Source organism: Ixodes scapularis, unplaced genomic scaffold (assembly GCF_016920785.2).
Source record: "Ixodes scapularis isolate PalLabHiFi unplaced genomic scaffold, ASM1692078v2 PGA_scaffold6__148_contigs__length_123643588, whole genome shotgun sequence".
NCBI lineage: Eukaryota > Metazoa > Arthropoda > Arachnida > Ixodida > Ixodidae > Ixodes > Ixodes scapularis.
The window spans coordinates 40849613-40874857 of NW_024609881.1; the positions used below are offsets into that span (position 1 = coordinate 40849613).

General features: G+C 42.8%; 1 protein-coding gene across 1 annotated transcript in view; it reads left to right on the forward strand.

Moving 5' to 3' along the window:
• Positions 1–16428: 16428 nt before the first annotated feature.
• Positions 16429–25245, forward strand: part of LOC8025322 (guanylate cyclase 32E) — a 312963-nt gene continuing 304146 nt past the window's right edge. The window contains exon 1 of the mRNA XM_040210470.2: positions 16429–16476. Within this exon, the coding sequence (XP_040066404.1) occupies positions 16461–16476 (16 nt within the window). The 5' untranslated portion in view covers positions 16429–16460. The remainder of the gene's footprint in view (positions 16477–25245) is intronic.

The window sequence follows — 25245 nt, forward strand, 5'->3', positions numbered from 1 at the left end:
ATAACGCCGGAGTAACATTTTACACGCTCTGTAAAAACGCTTCGTTTGGATGCGCTTGTAGGTTCCAGCTTCTTATCGGGGCGCGCGCCCACAGTCCTGTTTCTTAGGGGTCTAGACGCGCAACACCACGTGCGTCTTGCTTCTCTCCATCCTACGAGGGAGAGGAGTCGGTGGCTCCGTACTGCGGCCACCGGGCAGAAGGATCGCAGGCGTAAAGATGCGCTCTGATAAGAAACCGAAGTCTGGAAACGCGCCCAATTTCAGCTGTTTTTTTTATATATATAACGCCGTAAAATGCTGCGTTTGTCTTATATATGAACAAAAAAATTCATTTAGTGTTTAATGATGCTTAGCAAATTTCTAATTGGAGCCATATGTCTATTTTCACCAATTAAAAATTTAAAAAACCTGCTATACTTAGAGGATCTCGAATATCCAAATTATTTCTTAATTTGGTGAGTCCAAGCTGCGTAAATCATTTTGAAAGTATCGCTGAAGGCCCTTTTTCCTGGAGCGTGACGTCGCAAAAGGAGCTTTCGAAACGTGTGCTCACGCATCTTCAGCGCCTATCAAAGCTATACACGGAAACGCTATATTCAAAAAGGGCCGAAAAAGACGTCGCGACCGGTGCCAGTGCGGGAGAATAAATCTGGAAAGCTTGCGATTGGACGCGCGGCCCTCAAGCGAAACAGGCTTGGCGGCCGAAAGATCCTCTTACAACGTCACTACTGGTCGGAAGTTTTTTTTGTGTGTGTGTTTTCTCACGCTTGGTTATACCTTTGTGAAAAATGAATGTGATATTCAGATTCACGGGATAAAATTACGCTGGAATCAACCTCCATCTAGTTTTCTGAAAGAAGTCTCGCACTTCCCGTTAATGAGCGTACTCATTATTACAATCATTCCTTTATACTATGGTCCCCTGGCCATACAACTCACGTGCACAGACCGCATAACCGTAATTGTTGATGAGTTTGCTGATACCAAGAGAAGTAAGGCTAACTGTGTCTAGAAAAGGAATGTTAACATCGGGATCACAGGTTGGAAGTGGGAAAATCTCGCTGGTGAATACTTCTCCAAAGAATACGTTCAAAGAGTTGGCATATTTAGAATCAGACATAGGGTTACCTTCGTCGTTAAGAAGCCCCCTAGGGGTTACCATGGCCTTCTGAGGCCCAATAGTAGTCCAAAAGTTTTTTGGATTTGATTTCAACATATATTTAAGCTTTACTCCAAGAAAGTCTTTCGCTCCTTTCACTTCTATTTAACATACTTGCGTTTCTTATCTGTTGGATGCGGGCCAGGGGGCACAAGTGGGTCAACAAGAACCGCAAACCATCAGAACTGGTCAGAGTGTCGCCATCCTGATGGCACGATTTTCCTGTTCGACGTTCTCAACAAGGGGAAGGCATTTTCTGGTCTATGATGTTTTCCTGTGTGCACGAGGGTACAGTGTTCGATATCGGAGAAAAATAAAAAAAATAAAGTCGCAGTCATATGCGTTGTCACACTGTCTCATTTAAGGCTCTCCAAAATATCAAGATCACTAATGTAAGGTTTTAGAATAACATGTGCAAGCACTTTGGGTGCCCCAAAAATAGCGTGATGTCGGCGACGCTAATTTCAGCTTAATCAATGCGCTTGTGTACGTAGGATTTCATTATTGTACGCAGCGCGACATTGTTAGCGCGAACAAGCAATTGGTGGTGTTGCACTTTATCTCACAGAATTAAAAGGCTGCCATCAAACTATTACGGTGTTTGAAAGTGCTCCTTTGAGCCACTACCCTAAAGCATAAAATTTTTAGTCTTCTAGTAACATTTTGAAATAAAATTTAAAAAAACACGAAAAAATCGTTTTTGCACAAACGGTGTCGCAGAGATTACATATACCGTTTCGCGCTAACACATTATGGGGATCATCTTGAAATAAAAATATAACAAACACAGTTTAAGTGGTTGAAATAGGAACAATATATTATTTCAAAGCTTGCCTGAAAGAGGTGCATATTTTTAGAGTATATTGGCATGCAAAAATATTTCAGAACATAAATTCTTAATGGGATACTTCAACAAAATTTCGAATATACCCCTTGTGTTCACAAATAGGGTGAATATGATCCGTAATATCTCTAAATGACAATCGCACACTGGTATTTTGAGCCTGATGGCTATTTTTTTTATAAACGGCCCACTCTGGGCAAATATTCGGAGACCAGCTGGCGGAAAGCACGTCACATCCGCCGCAATCTTCACTTAGTTTGTCTCGGGACCTTACATCCGGACGCAGCAGACGCTGAGAGCTATCCCAGCCAATCCCGCTCTGTAGACGTAGCCCGTGATACCCTTTCTGCTCGTGGCTGTGCACCCTCTCCAAGGTCGCGTGAAATTCACACCGCCTCGGATAGGCCCCGATGGCTCGTAGCATCTGCTGAAAGCAGCCGAAGCGCACCAGCGCTCGGGCCACCACAAGTAACCTCAATGCTGCCTGTGTGCAAATTTAGAGTGAGGGGTTAATCTTATATAATCTTGTAGAAATACAACAGTGACTTCTGGGACACAAACAAGAGAGTCTCGGGGACGGGGGAGTTCCTTCTTCAGCTCATCTCTCGTCGTGGCTGGAGGCGAGGCAGTTATCGCCCCTATCTATTAAGGTTCCTAGATTGGAATTACAAACGACACGTTAGCGCCATCCACAATATGCTCTTTGCTATTTTTTTTTAATTCGTCTTAAAATTCGTTTTAAGTCTTTTTCAACAAGAGATTGTTGTGTCTGGTGTGATAATGCTCCCTTGAACACGAATGGACCAAGAAATGAACGTCGATATTTCGTTGTAGTATCTCTTTAAGCAGAAAAAGTGCGGAGACCAGGGTTAGAACGATTAGAATTTTCGCGAAGAGGCTGTGATGCACAGGGTCTTATACAAATGGTTTGAAAATAGACGGGTTCAAGCGCAAAGGGTCTTCCGGGCATCGGTTGAAACGGGACGAGTTCAAATGAGAAGGTACTTTCGGGAATGGGACGAAACGGCACGGGTTCAAACGAAAAGGTCGTTTTGAGGATGGGTCGAAACGGGACGGCTTCAAACGGGAAGGTCGATTCGGGAATGTGTCGAAATAAGACGGGTTCAAACGGGAATGGGTTCTTTCGGGCTACACCCACTTATTTAGGGAAATAAATATTTACTCACTGAAGTGAAAAAAAAAAGTTTTTTAAAAACTTCAGTTTTCCCATTTAAGGACTTTCTTAGGACCTTTCTAGGACAGCTTTTATCGATTTTGATAAAAACCAGCTCGGGGTCTACATTTATGGGTTCATAGCATGGAGATCTACCTGTAGCTAGAGTTCCTGGCGTACGTTGTCTATTATTTTTTTAAACTCGGGTGTGTATTCTTTCGGACGTTTCATTTTGCAGTGGATTCGTTTTTTATCAATGTAAAATATTATGTCAGACAAAAAAATCGGTGATTATCGTCGCTTACGTTTAATAAATGAAGACATGTGCATGGAATTTCCCAGCCTCCAAACTACATGCGCGTGACATGAATTCATAGAAAACATCCCTGTACCTATATGAAAAGGAAGCAAGTTAAAATGCGCGTTATAGAAGCAACATTGCAGTGTTGAATACACTCAAGTGAACTCTTTTAACAGCCAACAGAAAATATAGCCGTGGATAGAAGCTGTCTTCCCTTGAGCATTGGATATGTTTTTCTTTCTTAATCAAGTATAGCTCCAACTGGGGAATCGCCTGTTTGCCTGGAATTTTATAAACTTAACCTGGAAAGACAATTTTAAATTTGCTCGTCATTTACTGAAAACACGAATTGCGGCCTTACCACTAGCGCCAGCGAACGTAAGCCGTAGGTTGAACCCTCTGTGATTGTTTGTATCTTGTGCAGGGGTACCTTAGAATTTTTGAGCAAGTTTTTTTTAGGTTTTGCACCACTTGCGCCGCTTCGTCGTCTCATTGTTTGTCTGTGTGTGTGTGGGGGGGGGGGGAGTCAATGTACGACTTTCGCTGATGGCAGAGATTAAATCGTGTTGGCTTCTCAGCGTGCTAATTCAAGTTTTACATGCAATTGAAACAACCCGGGTAATATGATCACCTTCTTCTGCAACAACGCACTCAGGCGATGCTGAACAATGCAAATTCATAAATACAGATATCGTTTATGCCGGAATAACCCGGTTATAAGAATAAACAGAACACTAGGTCTACTAGAAGGTTTTTAAAAGCTGAAACAGTTTTTGATGAAAACAAGCTAGAGGTGAATTCTGGCGTATTTTTAGCGTGTGAATCTGAACATTACGTTAGGGTTACCAGAAAATCTAACTAAACGCGAGAAAACGCGAAAAACCACCGACCAGTCGAGACGTCATATTAGGATCTTTGAACGCCAAGCCCCTGTTGCTCGAGTGGGCAGCGCGTGCAATTGCAAGCTTGCCAGGTATATTTTTCCGCACTGACGCCAGTCCTCACGTCTCTTTCTGTCCGTTTTGAAAAAAAAAAAAGTAAGTTTGCGTGAAAATATTTTTGACAGCAGCTGAAGATGGGCGAGAAAAGAGACTCCGAAAACTTCTAGTAAGACGTCACGCCCTGGGAAGGACGGGCGCATCGGGGGTACTTTATAATTTAATTTCTGCAGCCTCTGTGCAACAAGTAGACAAATAATCTCGATTTTCGTGATCCTGGAGACCGAATAAAGGCTGTTGAATTTTTTGTTTTCACAAATACAAAGCCGCTTTAGTTTCTCGTGAAGCCCCAAGGCACTCTTCACTTGCCCTTAAAGAATCAAAGCACCCTGAATTTACTTTTGTAATTTGCTCAATCATGTGTTGTAGGTAGTTGAAAAAATGATGTTTATATTTCAGTTCCTGTTGAATTTTGAGTTCATCTCAAAGCTACTGGCAAACAATTATAAAACGTAGAAACTAGACTTCGTATTTGACTTGCTAATACGGTTTGTGATTATAAGTTTGGAGTTTCCCAATAAACAATTCCGTTAGTGTCCCTTCAGTACTTCGCAAAAGGGGGCGAGCATCGCAAGGGAGGAAATTGATCAAGTTCGGGGCGTTGAAGTAGAATGGACGACAGCTGCTTCCTTATTCTACATTTATTCCTAAGTTGACAGTGTGGTGGAAGCCACGACCTCGTTGAACTTGTCATAAGCATACATTTTACCATGTGGCGCCGCTCTCAGTCCTGCCTTCACGCAGAAAGCGGCGTCGGGAGAAGAAAGGGAGGCGGGTGATACTTCCGACAAGCGGGTGGCTCCCATCGCGCTGTCAGCATAAGAATGAACGAAATATATTTCCATTTGCCGGGCTGACGGCTGCAGCTGCCACCAATGAATCTCTCTTATAGGACGAATCCATGTTTTGAACAATTTGAACTTCGAAATATAGCGTCTTTTATTTTAAATTCTCAATGTTATACTTGTCAGCGCACCATCGAGCTGCAGGTGATACGTATATACTCTTCAATGCAACACTTTTAGAATTGCCGGTGAAAGAATATCTAGAATGAAAATTCGTGGGCCCGTGCTCAAGCGAACGCGGGCACTCCCTTGACCAAGCAAGCTAGATGTTGCTGGCTCCACTGAACTCCAGGGACCTAGCTTCGTCTCCCTCAAATTTCCTGTTGCGGTTATTGTGGCTTATATTTTAGCCCCCAAGTCCTTTCTAAGGCGCCTCATCCCTCAACTTAATAATGTGTGTCTTGTATCATCTTAGGACACAACTTCATAATGTGCGTCTTGTATCATCTTAGGATTCCGGGAATCTTGTTTTCCTCCAGGTGATGCCAGTTGTTCTAACACTATAGTTTGAAAGTGACCTTGCACCTCCAATGTCACATACATTTGTGCGTACACGTGGTTTTGCTGTCTCATTACACATTAAGATTGCTTCAGGCATTGGCCTTTGAGTGGGACCGGATGCTTTATGACAGGATATGATAGCTCATGACGAGATCATTGATATAACAACTTAGGTCCGCCCAACGAGTCGCGATCGACAGAATTCGTACTATACTAAACCAAACTCAAGTGAAAATCTCTCAACCAGGATTTATGGCCTGTGAGTCTACTTTAAAGTGCTCCCAAGCATGAGAAGACAAGCATTTTGAACTATTCGTTTAACAAACAAAAGTATTTGGAGTGAGAACTTCCAAACGAAAAAGCACGGTATTAGCTTGCACGCACGATCACCTTTTTTTAAAATATGTCGAGCCTTTTGTATGCACGTTAGTATGTTCATAAACTTTAATACAATTCGTAGTTCCACTCAGAACTGCAATATCATAGTCAATAAAGCTACGATTAAACGGATGCGAACATTACGGTAAAAAAACTTTTGCGTGAAAATATTTAGATCTGTAGTGTTTCGAGTAAACATTTCACATGAAAACATTTAGTAATAAGAGTCACAGACATTGTCTTTCAAATAAGTTAGAAGTCATGGGCGAAAAAATGATCAAACAACTTGGCAAAGAGCAACAACTATCAAAAACGCTTCTTTGAATTTCGCAGCTTATTTATGTATTTTTTCGGGTAGGAGACTCGGGCAGATAATACGAGGGCTGCTCCGAGGAGTTTTGCTGCCCACTAATTTTATCCTTTGTAGAACAAATGTAGCAACACTAAAAATGTGTAGGTTACAACATACGTGTCTTCTGCGTGCATGTGTGCAAGGCAGGTGTCGTCGCGGCAAGTGCGCAACTGTGGCAGTCCGTGAAAATGGCGTCTGTGCCTAACACACCTCACAAAGAACCAGTTGTAAACGAATTATTGTTGTCAGAGAATACATAAAAAGAAAACATTCACAACCGTGTGCTCTGAATGAAAGTTGTGCAGTCGGTATGAGCTCATTCAGACACTGAATTCGAAGAAATAAACCTGTATTGAGCAGAGTTAGTTATCACGGAAATGTAGCGATAACTCACTCTGCTGGCTCTCAGCGTTCTATAAATTCTTAACTCATGGTGATACGCAGGCGATTTTCTTATGAAAAATCAATCAAACGTTGCAACACACCGAGAAAATCTCCATCGATGGGAAAAGCATCTACCAGAACCAGGACGTAGAACAGGATAATGACCAGCGACGTATCCTCGCGGTCGAACCGCGGAGTGATACCTCGAATGCGCGAGCATCGTTGTCCCATAAAGCCCGGAATACTATTCAACCAAGCGTGCCAACGCTCGAGACTTGAGGGCCGGACGCATAACTCCTGAAGCAAAAAAAGAAAAAAAAAAGAGCATAGTGCTCTATTTTGTAGACGATTATTGCAGTATGATATTCCCTGTCAGAAAAAAAAATTTCATTACTCTAATTTGCGTGGATTGTACACAAACGCACACACATTTTGTAATAACAACATTTGCAATCTGTACTGACTGTCCTGTTTCCCTATTTTGTACTTGTACTGTATGGTGACATCTCCCGGGCTTCACCATAAAGCTGTGTTTATATGTTTTGCACTTTTTTTTTTCGAAAAAAGGCTTCGGGAGCATGTGCAAAACATATAAACACAGCTTTATGGTGAAGCCCGGGAGATGTCACCATACAGTACAAGTACAAAAGTATTTTGTACTTGTACTGTATGGTGACATCTCCCGGGCTTCACCATAAAGCTGTGTTTATATGTTTTGCACATGCTCCCGAAGCCTTTTTTCGAAAAAAAAATTCAAAAGATTCATAATGTACCCGAAATGTGATCCACCTTAAGCTTGAAAAAAAATGTAACGTGTTTTGTTTCTGTGTTAAAAAGTGTCAATGAAATACTTAAAAATATTTTTTTTTAGTCATGACTATTTTTGGCGATATTTGTTTCCGTTTTTAGCTATATTTGGGCTATGCTTTTCCAACCGTCTGGAGGTTTTTGATAAGACCATCTGGCAGCACTGAAAATCACAGCGACCTCTGAATAAAGACTGGAAGGATGCATGCTCCTCAAGATAACACGTTTAGCGTACCTATACCAGAAAGGAGTTACAAAGAAAACAGCCCGCCCTCGCTAAAACAAAAACGTTCAACGATCGTTTTTTTTAAATTGGCAAAAATATATTTAATTACCGTTTTTTTCGGTTTTATCTGACTTTCTATTTTCATTTCCAGCAAATGTTTATTTGTGGTTTTCGGTTAAAACCGGAAAGTGCACAGCCAAGTCATACGCCACCACATCACGTGACGGTGACACAGTTTTGAAGTCAAAACCATTTCTGTCCTCTCTCGTTTGGTGAGAATCGTAGCCACGCTGCTCGTCCCGCGCCGCTCCTCGCATTCATTGTGGAATGCAGTTGTGGCACACTATTCTTGTTTAGAAGTTTGATAAAACATAAAATGAGCAATATAAATAGTAAACCATGAGAATTCAACTGCAGAACATTCTAAAGTTTCTAACAAGGATGGTTTTGCACGCACAACTTTTCAACTATCAACACTATTTTTTTTTATAACTATAATGAAAGCGCTTTCATTGCCCCTGTGCGTTGCCCCTGTGCGTTGCCAACCGCATCACGTTGCCTGTGATACATATTGACAGACATAATCGGCTCCAGATGACATGGCCGCTTATTCTTGCGGCCAGTTTCGGAAGTAAACGCTATTCGTGCTGTTTTTTTTGTTTTTTTGTTCACTGCTATTGAGCGGACAATCAAAACTAAGGCGTGTATTAAGGGTTAATTGTGAATGTCAAGGAATAAGTTCAAGCCGTATTCATAAAAATTATAGCAATCATAGCATTGCCTGTTTAATATGACGGCGCTTCTATTATATACAACACTGGAATAAAAATATTAGGCGTTGTCAGACTGGACGTGTAAAAATCCCGCCCTTTGTTTGAGAAGTTATAATGCTCGATCCTATATTATTCGGGTTAAGCTTGTACGTCGCAATAAAGTTAAAGCTATGGGCGCCCGTGCGCTCACACATTCAGCGATTGGGCAAGAGACTACCCGAATGCACGTGGTGGCTCAGATTGTCACGAGTCCAAATCGATTGCTTCTGGAATGGTCAAGTGCTCATGTCCACTGTATGAACGTCATGTGCCAATTACATCACGGAAATTTGCAAAACTTCATATAAAATTCTGGAGATCACATTGTTGACAACGCCAATAAAGCGAATCTACAACTGTGTCATCAAGTCAGCCGAACGAAAGATTAGCAGAAAATATCCGCTTTATTCTTGAGATTACACGGTGGCAAATATTATTGGTCAGTGGCGTTGGGTTCGCGTACACTTGGGACCCACTAATAAAACTGGATCCTGAGAAAATAGCGCCAAACGCCTCGCATGGTCGCCATTTTGGTCCATTGAGTAAGCAGCTTCTCTTTGACTATTCCATTCTTGGTGATTGGATCAGAATACCCGGTGACATGTTGCTTTATAAAGACATTTCTTGAATACAGAGATCCTATCCCTTCACCGGCGAAACAAGCGCACATCTTTGCACCACCACCTCATGCGGCGTTGTTAATTGGCGGCATTGAAAAAAACAATTTTTCTATCTTGATATGCACAAGAACAGCAATACCGTTGCAAGAGTTCGGTGGAGATATGCATGATTGATAAGGTGATTGTGTGCTCAATTTCTAAGACGGTTCTATTTTCCAGGAGCGCTTTAAGTACGATAATGCTCCATAGCAATTTTGGCAAAACTAGTTCGAAGCAGCCGTTTCTAGATTTCGAAGATTTGAATGAACCAAAATGGCTATTGCTACGGCAACTGAGACCGATAAGGCAATCACGTTGCAAAGTTTGGTAGTCTGTATGTTAGTGTGTGTTCAAAGAACAAAGAGCGGGTTGGTGAAAATACAAGTATAAAAGAGCGAATAAAAACACCTATAGACAAGGGCAGCCAGCACAGTTCTTTCTCTTAAAGGGGCACTCAAGTGGTTTTTCAGTTCGTGTTTTGATGATGACAGCTGAATTTAGTCGCCCTAAGTATCCCTAAAAACCAAAAAGTATAGTCATATGGTGATATTTCTTTAATAAAAATGTAATTGAAGGCCGCCGAACCTCGGATCCATCTGCAAACGAAACCACTCTCATTGGTCTTCGCACGCTTATCAAGAGGATCTCGGGCCAATGGCGTTGGACGGCGTTCCCTCGCGCGGTGGCCCCGAGGTAGCCGCATCGGCCGAACCTGTTTGTCATTCGAGCTTCGATCATGGCGGAGTTCTCTACGCTCAAGGACCTGAGGCCGTTAGAGGTTGAAATTCTTCGACAGCCGACCTGGGGATGATTTCCTATGACGCCACTCCGACGTGCGATGGGGACGATAGCAGCGCTTCGGAGTCATGTTCGGGTTCCCAGGACGACGAAACGCAGACCTTTTCGGCCGTTCTTCGATTTGCGGTTGGGGCAAGTCGTAACCAAACCAACGTTTGACATCCCAGCGTTACCTCTGGTACGTGATGTCAAACGATGTCGCCACGTTGACTTTCGCCTCGGGAGGACGGGGGGAAGGCTGGTTCAGACATATGCAACGAGCGCGTACCTACGACTGCGTCCGTTGCAACCGGAGCGACCGGAACGACCGCTCTGCGCCGCGCGTACACACACCTGCAACCACTACAACAAGCGCAGGGGGTCGTCAGCACGGCGACCGCTTCTATACGCCGCCTTCAGCTGTTTCAGCGGCCCCTCTAAAAAGGGGACGCACTGCTACTCAATCCGTAAAAGAATACAGACAGACAGTTTTTTTATAGCCTAAAGATTTATTATTATTTTTTCTTGATAGGCTTGGAGGGTACGGTGGATGAAAAAAATAAAATAAAAATATGCAGCCCGCCGTCTTGGACGATTACGACTCTAACACACGACTTTGCAATAGTACAAATCTCGCCACACGCCTTTTCTACGATTATAAAAGACAATGTATTCTAAGCAGCGATATAGCAACGTAGAAATATGATTTTGTGATCAGATAGATGTTGGAGCGTTCAGGATTGCTAAGACTAATCACTTTTCTCCCGTGATGAAAACGCTTGAAAATTCGCATCCTTTATACGGTACGCGCCAGTAATACCTTGAACTTGAGCACACGCATCAAATGCGCCAAATAAGAAATCCGGGTGATGTTCGAGGACATAGATGTTTAGAAAGCACCGCTGTAGTCGAAGTAAAGAAACACGACGGCGCGGGCGTTTCTGCTGTCTTGAGAGTGCCGCCAAGACGTCGCCGCACGCGTAGGTGGATCTTTCCTTGTTGTACGTGCTGGGTTATCATAGCGACACACGACGAAAATTCACAGTCAAGGATAGCGCTTTTACGCGGAACGATGAGCTGTGACCACGCCGACGATCACCACCGACGCCATGTTGGCGGATAGAAGGAGCCGACCGGCCTGCAACGCCCGGAGATACGTGCGCTTCCGCGCATCCCTAAGGAACGGGAAATTCACACCCCGCGGAGAAAGGCAAGGAGAAAATGTAGTCCCTTGTTTGTGAAACGATAATTGCAGTATCGCGTATTCTAAACTAGAAATATTTTACGTCTTGTGAAATTGTCTTGCACAACATATTTAAATGAACTGAAAATTGTTTCTTTAGCGAAACTTTACAACGACCGCCAACATTTTCGAACATACGATAATTTCATTGGTCCTCGCAAGTACAGAAAAGAGTCCGCACGTATTTTATTCCTGCGTGATTAATAGGCGGTTCTGCCTTCTCAAACTGAAGATACTCATTCACTGACACTTCCTTAACGCCATCGCACCAAAAAGTAGCTTCTCCAAAAACCGCTTGAGTGCCCCTTTAACTGTGCTGCCTGTCATTGTTCCGAAGTGTTTTGTTCTTTCAGTGATTCTTGTATCGATTCCTGTGCGGCTATCAGAGAGGGAAGGCAGTGATGATATTTGTCCAAGTTCTAGTTACCCTAGGCACCATTATACGCTGGTGACCCGTAGTCTGAGACAGCAGTCAATGCCAATAAGCACGAGAACTCGTGGTCTCTATTTTGAAGCGTTCTTCCGCAGGCCGAGCCCTCGCACTAGAAATGCAGGTCTCAAAGCCAAGAGCGCCGACTAGCTCGCGCTTGTAGCTTCGACTGCAGCCTCAGCTAAAGAGCGAACAGAGAATAGTTCCAGTAAGCTTGTGTAAAGTTCAAAATAATTTTACGCACTATCGTTTCTGGGTTGCTTGAAGACCCCATTTAATATATTTTTCAACTTGCTAATATGAGCGATATTATTTTACTCCGGAAGAAGTACACATTTTGTCAAATTTTAAACATGCGTTTTGAAATAATTTAAAGATTTTAGCTTGGCAATTTAGAGACTATCACATAGTTTCAGTACAAAAATAGACTATAAAAATTCCTTCAATCCAGTACTTTGTTTCTGGTGAGAATGAACTTTTTTGATTTGTTGTTCCGCCAGGTAGCAGCGATAGATTCCTAAGACTAACCATGGCGAACGTAGAATTGCTCAAAATGGCTACTTTATGAAAAAACGCTGGGAGTACGCTTGAGACGCTTGATACTAAATGTCGTAAGGAATATTCTAGGCAATCATGATGCCATGCTCAGATATTCATGTTTTCAGTCCCAATGTCGCTCAAGTGCGCATTCCTTGCTAAAAGTTAGAATTTGATAGACAAATTACAAATGATCAGAATGTCAAGCTCAGCAATCGCTCCAGCTTTCACGTGACAATCATAGACTATGCTAGTTGGCATTGCTTTAAAAGCATTCTTTCCGAGAAACACCCAATCAATGGCAAGAAATCTACATCGCGGAAGGTACGCTCTGTGCAACAATGCCAGCACAATTACAGCTAACGCAATGCCAATGCAAGTCATGCACTAGAACGGTTTAAAACTGCCGACTAAGCCTCAGAGATTGCATTTCCTTTTTAAATGCCTTGAATAGTACGTCAAATTCACAAAACACAACCAGAGTCCGCCTGAAGGTTCCGCAAACAGTGAAGACGACGATCACGAAATGTTTAATACGCGACCATGCTGGAAGAAGATAGAGGTGTCTGAACAAGGCCAGCCAAGGTGGCAAAGGCTTACTCGTGGGTCACACACTCCCTCAAGGAGCACTAACACTGTGGGGCCCTTGCACAGGCGTGGTACCGCGCCGCGTGGCCTTCTAAACGTGTGCGAAAATAAGGACTACTTATCAGTTGGCCTTCACCAGCCCCTTACATTTTGCGCCATCTCACGGTGTTTCTCGAAGATGGTTCAGAACATTCTCTACGCCCGCTCTTCGGTGAGGCGGTGCCGTCGGGACAGCTTTTTTTTCTTCCACAATGCTTCGAAAAAATTCAACTGATAATAAATACATTGCACAAGATGAGGACTACTGTTGTGATGTAGATTGGAAATTGTTTAGCTTGGAAGTTGGAAGTCAGGGAATACAAAGTTAGTTAAACGTGTACTACCCATATTTCCTAGCTCGTCATATTCTTCTTTCTCCTCATGTGCGTACATACTTCCTAAGGCCGACCACCTATTGGAGCCACAATAAACCACCTGACTGACTGATTGATGGATGACGCAGCAATAAATTAGATGGAGTTTATTTTAACAGTACTTCCTCCGCTTCTCTTTTGCGCAGTACTGCATACACCGGGAGACGTCGGACAAGAGCCGGTTTCCCACATTCGCTCGGACACGGCCCCCGGACACGCACATTTCGAAGTCGGTTGCGTCACTACTTCTCGCCATGGGCTGGCGACAGGTGGCTCTACTACATGCGGCAAGGTCAGACGTCATCTTTGCATTCAAAGGGCTGACACAGAGGCCTGAAAAGCCGTTTTTGTTTTCCTTGTTTTACATTTTGAGTGTCTATTGCTACCAATATTTCTCCATGTAAATTGGCAACTGCCTCTGATGTACACGTCTTGCATGATGTGACCCACGCTTAAACAATTTAGTGAAACTGGGTCATATATAAGGAATCTAAATGTTTTTTTGCATTGAGATAACTTGGAGAACGAGAAGGCGTACGACCCTGTTGGAACAGGGTGGTACGCCTTCTTCTAAGCTTTCTTTCGGCAAATTACGTGATAACAAAGCCCCGGAGGGCGCTCCTCTGAAGTGGTGTTTCGCACATGGAGCCCGAACTAGTTCTGTCTCATGAGACAGAATTAGTTCGGTCGCCATCTACGAAGCACCGCTTCAGAGGAGCGTCCTACTGGGCTTTGTTATCATGTAATTTCCTTCGAAGCTCCTATAGGCTCATAGGGGATGTGTTCCATATCTTGCCGAAATGGATCCGAGTTGCTCGGGAGGGTCGCGTCACGTGACAACACCGATTGCTAGCGCTAGACGCTGGTAGGTTTTGGAAGTCCAAAGTACAAAACCCTTAATCTAGAGTGAGATCGAGTAAAATTTGGAACACGGTGAGAGACGTAGCTTTCGAAGTTTACCAAGTTATGAAAAAATGGAGCTGAGACAAGGATTTGGAGAGGTCCCCGATGACTAGATTTGCTTTGATGTGTAATCGAACCATTCATGATTTGAACGTCAATTTAAGGCTGTTGTTCTGTCTCTAGAAACAAGCACGCATGGACATTTACTCTATCATAAACGAGTTTGTTCGCATGCGCAGTATACACAGCTTTAATTGGCAAACGCGCCTGTTTATAGGCGTTTACTTGGTTTACTCTTACATTACTTGAGCAGGATGATTCCGAACGTCGTTAGAAAGCATTCATCATCTGCCCTCAATGGTTGTAGACGGTTTTTGTGCAGAAGTCCTGGATCGGCACGCGCTCTCTTTGTTTTAGCAGTAAAGAACCGGCGAACATTCTATGGGGACGCAATAAATAACAGCAATCACTGTTCAAAGTCATAGGTAATTTTTTTCAATAACCAGTTTTTGTCAGTCGTGCTCCAATTGTCCAGAAATATATGTTTGTAGCGTGAAAAGTTATTTGCCTAGTTGTTTTGTATTATGTGAAGCCTGTAGAAAGCTGAAGCCCGGTAAGTGATGGCTTTTTGAGTGAGGGGGGGGGGGGGGGGAAGGAGGCTATCGCAGTAAAAACGCGGTTGCAACAGGCGGGAATCGCAGCCAGACCATATAGATTAATATGCGAGTGTATTTTCAGCATGTCACAACACATAACCGGGAGTTGAGGTCCCAATAGACCATTTGCTATATCCCCCAAGTGTCCGGCTCGCGTTAAGAGAATCATGGGAACGGTGTTCCTTCAGCCCCTTAGTGATTGGTAACTTCGACGCTATTCTTGGTTACGCAGGTACGCAGGTTTTGAGCGTAATTCGGAGTCACCCTGAGCAAGCACCTGATATACCCCAATGACCTGTCCTATCGCTTTTAAAATTTCTCCTCAATATCAGCGTTTTTGATACTGTGCATAATGTCCACTCTTTAACCTGGATGGGCTGCAGAAATCTCTTACATTATTATCATGCTGATATTAAGTTAGAAACGCTAAAAATGCTATAAACAGCCCCGCCGATTCCCAGCTAAATCCTGTTTTTTGTTGTCGTGAATTATCGGTTTTTAAGCATCCCCTGCTCAAACAACAATCATGAGAATGATAATATTGTAAGATATTTCTGCAGCTCAACCAGGATGAAAAATGAATCGCATGCACAGTATCGAAAATGCTGACGTTGGCGAGCGATCTTAAAAGTGATATGACAGGTCCCTGGGGTATAACAGGTGCTTGTTCAGGGTGACCGCGATTTACTCTCAAAACCCGTGTAACCATGGAGTTTGTCGAAAATTAGCGATCACTAGAGAGCTGAAGGAACACCGTTCCCATGATTCCTTGAGTGCGGGCCGAAGCGCTTGGGAATACTGCAAATGGTCTATTAGCGAGAAAGCCCCGTGGCGCATCCGCACTGGGTCCGGCAAATGGGAACTTGGCATCCTGTCACACGTTTTAACGTGAAACGTTCTTTGGCTAGGTGTTCGGTATTTCGTTAAGCCCAAATAAAAGTGAGCTCGTGTTACTAAAGGGGTAGGCGAAGAGGAGTGATGTTGAAGCGGACGAGCTCCATTATCTGTGCGCACTGAGGGAGAGGAACTCGAAAGTATGGAATGCTCTGGAAGATAGCCCGAGCATTGGTAGCATCGCTTATCTCTAGAAAAAATATGAAGTGTGCACATGTCAGGCATTAAACTATCCGATTAAGAGCGCCGTGAACATAGGCGTCTGGCGTCTAGAAACGCGGAGTATCGCTGAACGGTCGTGATGCAAGACAGTTGCACGTATCCAACGCATGCAATTGAGTAGCAATTGGCCTACCATTTTTAGTATAGCCGTTTTAAGCCATTACCGGTCGACACAATATTAGAACTGGCAGCAACATTCTTATTCGCGGGTTCTCCCGCAGACTGGGTCCCGTCGCAGCCACAGTGGCAGCGACACTAGCGTCGCACGGAGTTCGGCTTCGCCACCTGGCGGCGTGGAGAGGAACCTTCCATTACGGCTACGGACCAAGTCCATTTGACCGACTCGTCGCCGACTCCATGAACGAGGCACGCGGTGAGCAACTACAACCTTTTATTTTTTTACGTGTCATCCTTTATGCTGACAAATCAATAGCTACTATATGTGCTCGCCTATAACTTCCAGGGTGGAGCATACCAGGGTAACAAAGCGAAAGACATTTGGTGCTGACTCGCGTGTCGTAAAGTCATTTCTATCAGTAATGTCTAATACTTTATCTGTTTCATTATTAAAAAAAAAACTAAACGTTTATGTTCCTTTACACTTTAGGTCCGACAGCCACCGACGCTACTATTCGATTAGGCATATCAAGCAGCTACACGAGTGCCTTATCGCGGCGCTCAGTATCTTCCGTGGTTCACTATCACGAGCGCAACCAATCACGCAGATAAGAAAATAAAAAATAAAACGCAGAATCGGAGAGCATTTAAATTGCCCGACTGGCTTTTGGCGCCGACTGATTAATTCCCTCGGGTCGTAGCGTCGGCTGCAACCGGATATAAAGTGAAACTAAAAAAATCAAGCGCATAAAATAAATGATTCAATACCGGGAGGGTTAATTTTTGTATATATTTGAAAGATTACCGTCATGGTCAGAAATAGAAGCGTACCTCTTTTACATATTTATTAGCTTACTTATCATTCTTAAACGTTCACAGACGTTACTTCAAGTGGATAGATTTTTGTCCACCTTACAATAATTTGCCCCTCCATTTTCTTGCAATAAAAGATCTGCAGGAAATGCTACGCACCCTAAAAGTGACACTGTGACAAACATCCTGTGGGCAGAAACATGTTTCGTAATATGTAGAGCTTTCTTTAGAAGGGCGCCATTTTCGAAAAACTTCCGCTGGAGCGTTGTGAGTTTCCCTTGATCGATAGATTGATAGATACATATTTTGTTTGGTTGGGGGTAGCCACGACGCCGCAGAGAGGCAAGTCGCCCATACCGTAAAGGCCCGCGGCGCCGCGTCCAATAATGATGAAATCCTATTGCAAAAATAAGTTTAAAAAAAATATAGTTGAAATGGAGCTCGCGGGAGAGGGTAAGGGGTCTATGTTGCTGCTGACGAGGGTGAAGAGCCTTAGGCCTAGCAGCGGTCTTCGTTACGGTAGTTTTCTCGGGGCCGCCATGGGTTGCGAAGTTCTAACAAGCAAGTCTCGAGCGCCTGGCGAGGGCTCCCTGCGTGCCCGACTTAGAGACGAACCGGTCCAATTTCCGGCGACGCAGGAAGTCCGGCACACCCCGGTTGTTGGCGCCGGTGTCGGCCGGGTGGCGGTCTTTGCAAAAGCGGACCTTGAAGTTTCTCAGCTTGCGGTCGAGTTGTTCGTTAACGTGCAGTCCGAGGACCCTGTCGATCGAAGACGCAAGGTGTGTGCCACTGGTCTGGCTGGCAGTCAGCTGTTGGCTGTTGCCTGGCTCTCAGCTGCTGGCACCAACTATTGCGCCGCTATCAAAGACCCACAGAAACATCAACAGCATACATTGATGACGCCTCGTCTGTGCCGTCGCGTTGATGCTGAAAAGGCCGAGGACGAGAAAATTCGCCATCTCTTCAAGGGCATTTCGCGAGCGCTCTCCTCCGTCGTGGCTCCAAAAGCACCTGCTACAACAGAGGCGGAATGCCTCTGTTCTGGCAGGTAGCGGACTGCCGACAGTGCGAAGAGCTCGATAGTGCACGTATCTCGAAAACAAACAATTCGAGCGACTCCCAAAGGTGTCCCAGGGAATAACTCCCGACACGAACCTTGCTTCGCTCATACGCTCCATAATACGCGAGGAGCTTCGTATTTTTGTCGCACAGCTACAACCATCTAGTGACAAACACCAAACAAATACTGACGTTCATGGCATAAAGGACGCAATTCGAAGCGAACTGCGCGCTGCTCTGGGGCACGCCACGCCAGCCGCCCCTCCTTACGGACCAGCAGCACCCGTCCTAACTTCGATCTGCAACCTGTGAGGCAATGATGTGCAGATTTAATGAGATGATTGGGGGATTGTAGATGATGGTCAGTGCCGCAGCGCAGCCAGGTGAAGTCAGTCCGAGTCGAATCGCGCGGGCGCTCAGCGGCCGACACCTGAGCGCGCCACTGGCGCCACGTCGTCGTCGTCGTTGTCGTCTTTCCTAACAATATATATATATATATATATATATATAATGGGGATGCGTGAAGATTGACAAGTCCAACCGTAGTAATATTGCGAACGAAGAGGAGAGAAGGCGATTATTGAATTTATTGCATTAAACTTAGGGAAAGGGAAAGAAAATGAGAGCTAGCGAAAAATTGGGCCAGGAACGGGGATTGAACCCGCAACCTCGCCTGTCCGGGATGACGCCTTAACCTATAGACCATCCCGGCCACTGGTTTCGGCGGACTCCATTTTTGACTAGCTCTCTGTATACTATTAGTTTTGAATTCGCTTAACTGGGTAGACGACAACCGCTGCTGATTTAAGGCCCACGCTAGTTCCGAATTGCGGCAGTGAAGTGACACGTTATCTTAGCATGCAAACGTCGGAAAGGGCCCGTCTTTCAAGATATTTAGGGAACCACTCATTCCCCTAGGGCCAAGCTGTATCGCATATATAAAGTGAATGAGTGAACATTGACAAGTGCAGCCGTGGTAATATTGAGAACGAAGAGGGGAGAAGGGGATTATTGAATTTATTGCAATAAAGTTAGGGAAAGAGAAATTGAGATAAATAATTTCAAAAGTCAGAGCGTGGATATTGCCTAGATATCACACTGGTAATTTACACAACCGTCAATTTTACAACGAAGCATGCACGTAGTAATAATTTTCCTTCTGATTTTTGTATGAACGTTTAAAACATGTACACAGGATATTAAGGAATTACTATAAAAATTTTCCATGCAATTAAATATTGTGGCAAACATTTTGCTATACTTCGGTTCGCCTTAAGTCCAAACGCAGCCAACGCTATGAGTGGACAGGACCAATCAGACGGCGTGAAAATCGCGACAAGGAACGGTGTTATGTCACTTGTCTAGACGTGTTCTTTTATCGCTGAACCGATCAATTACAGGGATGCCCTAATTATTTTCACTTTTGAAGTTGTTCTGTTGGTTCCATTAATTGAACCCGCGTGTTCCCGAAGCGAATTATAGCCTCCGTGAGTAAGCGGTCAGTACGGCGTCTACTTCCGTGTCTTAATGACCGAACACCCGCTCGCAAGGTATGGCGATGTCGACGATTCTATACCGGAGAAATATAATAACGTTGGAACTTCTTTAGCGTAGGATTTTGGTGTTTATCCGTTTATTTTGAGTAAGATTTCATTCAAGGCTATTTTTCGAAACCAGTATTATAAGCAATACTAAAACCTGAGACACCGAAAAAAAAAATAAAGAGATAAAAAAGAACCGTACATCAAAAATGTACGTACATACACCTGCTTTCTATTAGCGACGTTGCATTTCTCTAAATGGCGCATATATGCGCGTTCTTTCGATGAGCCTTCGACTTTTTTTATATTGTCTGATTTTAGTTATAATGGCGTTTCACCAGCTCGCCTGAATGTAAACTGGTTTGCCAATTATCTTTGCAAGGCAAATTTTGCTTTTTAGGGAGCTACTCTTGCCGAATTTGCATTTTAAGTTTAGCGTTTAACATAGTTTAGTATTTTTATATTATTATTTTAATTTTCAGCCTTAGTGCTTAAAACAATCAATATTCACACACACAAACACACACACACACACACACAGACAGCAATAGTTCAATGTATTTACTTAATATATGAGCGTACCCTTTTCGCTGTTTTCATGTCAGACCGTACAACTATGGTACGGGTCGTATTTTTATATATAGGTACAAAAATCGCTAGCGAAAGTTACGTTCTTGGGACGAGCATTCAGCTGTATATAAATATTGCAGCTACAATTCTTCCGGAGATATAAAATTTCAAAAATCAAGGCCCGGATATTGCCTACATATCACTCTGGTAATTCGCACAACCGTCAATTTTACAACGAAGCATGCACGTAGTAATAATTTTCCTACTGATTGTAGGAACATTTAAAACATGTACACAGGATATTCAGAATTACTATAAAAAGTTTCCATGCAACTAAAGTGACAAAACACCTTAGGTAAACATGTTTAGGAACAGATTCAAATTTTTTTTACCAATAATACACTTTCAATCAACTGGTGTAAAATGAACTGAAATCTACATGTTTAAATATATTAACGGATATGTAAAAATGGTAAGCATAGCTATTGTTTTATTAGTTTTATTAATGCATAAAGGCGGATCATTTTTCTAAATGTGGCAAAATTGTGTGTCAATCTTCAAAAAAATCTCTATCATTTATTTATTTTGAACTCTCCTTAATCGTCTGCAGTGTGTTGAATAAACCTGTGCTGGTAGAACATTGATAAAAAATCGAGTATCATATGACCACCAAAAAAAGTGAAACGCCATTAAACCTTCAGTAAAATTGAGCTAGATTTTTCATGTTACATGGCTTTGCCGCACGACTTCAGCACCAAGTCGTCCTGTTTTCTAGAACCGGTCTTATGTAGGCAGTAGAAAGTGGTGCTGTGTCTAGCTTAGTTTTATATTTCCGTTTCCTTGCGGTTCCTCGCAACACTCCCCCCCCCCCCCTTTTTCTTTTTTTTAACGCGTCCAAATTGAGTTTTTTTGCTTTGTTTTTTTGCGCCATAAAATGCTGCAATAATGTGGATTAATTTAATAATTTTCGATGATGTTCCGTTTGTTTCCAATCGAAATGATAGCCTAAAGTTTTTTGATAACAAAGTTAATTACTAACAATCAATATTACCCTAATTACATGAAACGCTCTTCTCTTCCTCTAAATGTGCCCTTCGGCAGAGGCCAACGCTGCATTAGCATTCTTTTCTTTTCTTCTTTTTTTTGTACAATGCGTATTTTCCACAGGAGCGATGTGGCCCGCGTTTCGTGAAATACCATATATATGTATAAGAATATAGCTGAGTCCTTCTTTAAAGAATATGCCTCTCATTCAGTACATATTTTACAAAAATATTCAAAATATGACAGACTATAATTGTATTACCTGACATGGAAACACCCAACAACAAAGCTTTTGTAGTTATTAACTTATATCTCTCTACTGTGCGCGATGCATCGATACTTAGGAATGGTAAGCTGGTTTCTTTGTCGTCACACACTGTTGAGAAACAAAATACATAATTTACATGTTACGACCCTAGCTTTCTTTTCGTGGTGACAAGTCTTCCTCGAGAGCGGGCTTTGTGTTACCCGGTAATTGACTGTGCCTACCGTTTTCAACTGTCGGCAGCAGCGGCGTCTGCCGAAAGTCCTTCTGAAGCATAAGTTCTCCGGAAGAAAACTAGCTACACCGTTAAACTGTAGCTGAATATGAACATGACATTTACAACTGCTTTTTTTACATAAATAAAAACCAATGTGACCAAGGCTATCATTGCATGTTCCGACGTATGAATACCCAACTGAAAAAAACATATGCTGCTAATTCATACGACTTATGCATCGCAATATGTGTGAAAATTATTCAGAAAATAAAATGTAGTTATTAGTGGAATTCTCAATTTTATCTCTTTCAAGAATAAATCTTTTACCTTATAAACGTATCACAATTACAAGGCACGATAATATATTGACAGTGGTTTGTCCCTCATATATTTCAAACAATATATCTAATTGTAAATTTATAAATAAATGGAATAAAACTATTTCATTTATGTGTAATCTGACAACAAAATTATGGCCGACAACCATGGCCAGATATCAAAACTACTTGTGCGTTCTTTGTTAAGGAAAATAAATATAACGTGTTACAAGGTTGTATCATGCAGTATTATGAAACATAGGTTTATTGACGCTTATGGTCAAGAGGTCCAACGAGTCAAAAGGTCCAACGAGTCAAGAGGTCCAATAGCCACGTGACAGCCGAGTCAAGAGGTCCAACGAGTCAAAAGGTCCAATTCGAGTCAAGAGGTCCAACGCGTCAAGAGGTCCAACGAGTCAAAAGGTCCAATTTGTGTCAAGAGGTCCAACGCGTCAAGAGGTCCATCGAGTCAAGAGGTCCAACGCGTCAAGAGGTCCAACGCGTCAAGAGGTCCGTCGAACCTTATTTTTATGTTCTTTGTTTATAATGATATTGCTTTTAATGACTGCTTCTGACGGTTTCTGACAGTTTGAACTATTTGAATTATTTTGGACAATACAAGTACTACATAGCCATTGGAGACAAGTAGACAGATACTATTTGCCACAAAGTATATATATTTGAGTGTTAAATAATGGAGAGTGCCTGGTGAGATATTTTGGACTTGTAGAACTTAATATCTGTGTTCCAGTCTCTCTGTTCTAGGACTCAGTTATGCTATTTCTACGGAAGTGTATCTTAAATTCCCGAGATATAAACTACAAATGTACCTCAGCATCTCGCGTTTAGCCTTCCCTTTCATGTATCTCCGTATTTGTAATCGCAAATACTTCCTTGGGTAACTTTGTCCAGTCCCGGGCTCTCGTATGTTCTATTAAAAATATAATGCATTACTATTTTATGATTTAGTTTTTATTCACTGAGTTTACCGAATCACTAAAGAGGTAAATAACACAACATAGAAATAAGCTCAAATATCATTGGAAGGCGTCTTTAAGCGAGCCCAGATTATGCCACTTGGCGTCCAATAGAGTGATGCAAATGAATGCGAGCATTGTCTTCTTGAAACGTTGTGACGGGTGCAAGCTATAGCGGGTTAATTTGGGCCGTTGGCTTACTCAAAAGCACGGAGCAGCCACAAATATTTATGCTAGCTATATGTAACTCCTTTACTGCTCTTTATTTTTGAGAATGCTGTGAAATAAATCATGAAACTGAACGTTTCATGATTAAGCATTCTTGACACGAATTACCGAACACCTGTCTGTCAATATCACCTATTTTTAGTTAAAATTACGCGATATGTTAGCCGGCTGGATTTGTAAGATGGTGGGTTAGTTCCTCAATAATTTTTAGAAAATTGGATTATAAAGACTGAAGTCGATTGAAGAATTGTTCGTGTCGGAAAGCACGTTGATCTTTGAAGCCGATAGATCTAGTGTGTCCAGCGCTATAGTTAAAATTGGCCACGGCGAACGGAAAACATGAGAAACTTTACACGCCATCTGCACCCGGCCAAACTGTCTCTCCAAGCTCCTCGAAGACCAAGGGCTTCAAAATATCAAAGAAGCTATTTTGACGGGACGTGAACAAATTATATTAATTACTACAATTTTTAAAAATGATGACACAGAAATTAAGAAAAAAAAACTATGTTCATTTATTCCGACGTCAAACGCTGTAATAGTGCTTTAATGTGATGGTAGACGTCGAATAGCAAATAACTATGGACATATCTTTCGTATATGACGGAAAATGTGTTCAAAATGGTTTTACAATTATTTCGAACCCGAATGTCAAAGTAATCATTTCTTAAAAATAAAAAAAAAAAATGCGTGTTAAATCGTGTGATGTAAAAACTTTTCCGGTAGTGGTGTTCGATATTCGAAGGGGAGAGCAACACGGGAGATGCAGATTTACGACTTTGTGGTCAGGGGTAGAAGAGCGAAGTCACACAAGTCCCCGACAAACGAATGTTGCTATAAGCTTGACAGTTTATAACAACAATGATTTCTGGTGTTTACAAATCCAGTGCCCAGCATGCGATCCCCACAGCCCAGCGTGCGCGTATCTGTCGCTTTACAAGCCAAGCAAATCACGGGTTATACGCACGAGCTGTGATTACATCACCGGCCAGAAACAATTCATCAAAGCCGTGTTCGTGAGATCCCCCTGCCGTGTGGAAGTCTTCACAGCTCAACTTTTTGCTCTTTTTCCGACATTTTTCTTCTCCGCCTTTATTGTCAGCATCTCAGTTGTCTGCTTTTTTAATGCGTGAGCATTACCTGGCTCAGTGAGCGAAAAGGCCGTTGGCAAAATCCGTCGCCAAAATCCGTGACTTGTCCAACACAATCCAACAAAATAATAAAAAAAAGATAAAACTTGTTGCCTGATATCTTTGGTCACGTGATCTCCCTGGTCTCGTGATTTCTCTGGTCATGTGACAAAAAAAAGAAAAATCTGTGGTAACTTTGGACCAAAAAAAAAACTCTGGTCACGTGACCTCTTTGGTTACGTGAGTACGAAACCATTCCTTGCCTGCTTTCGAACCTAGGCCCTCTTGATCGCGCAACTAGCGCGCTATCCGTTGCGGCAGCACAACTCGGGAAAAGCTAGTGCTCGCGCATTCTCACATCGTAAGAGAAAGCTTAGGTGCCCTCATAATTTTTTTTCTCATTTTTTGCCTGAACTTATTTCACACCCCTTGCCTGTTCATATTTCACACCAAGAGATGCAACGATTCAAGCTATCCAATATTGGACTTCTTGATGCGTTGGACCTCTTGACACATCGAGGCACGAGTCAAGAGATCCAATATGGGTCAAGAGGTCCAACGCGTCAAGAGGTCCAACGAGTCAAGAGATCCACGGCGAGTCAAGAGGTCCAACGCGTCAGGAGGTCCAACGCGTCAAGAGGTCCAATATTGGACCTCTTGACTCGTTGGACCTCTTGACGCGTTGGACCTCTTGACTCGGAATCGTTTATTGACATCACATGTTCTGACTTAATTAAGGAAAGTGTTAAAACTTAATTGTACAATAGTTTTGTATGATAGACATGTAAATGAGTCATAACGTACTAGTAATGAAATATCTGTCCACAGAGTAATTGGGACAATAAGTCCGGACGGAAGGCGGAC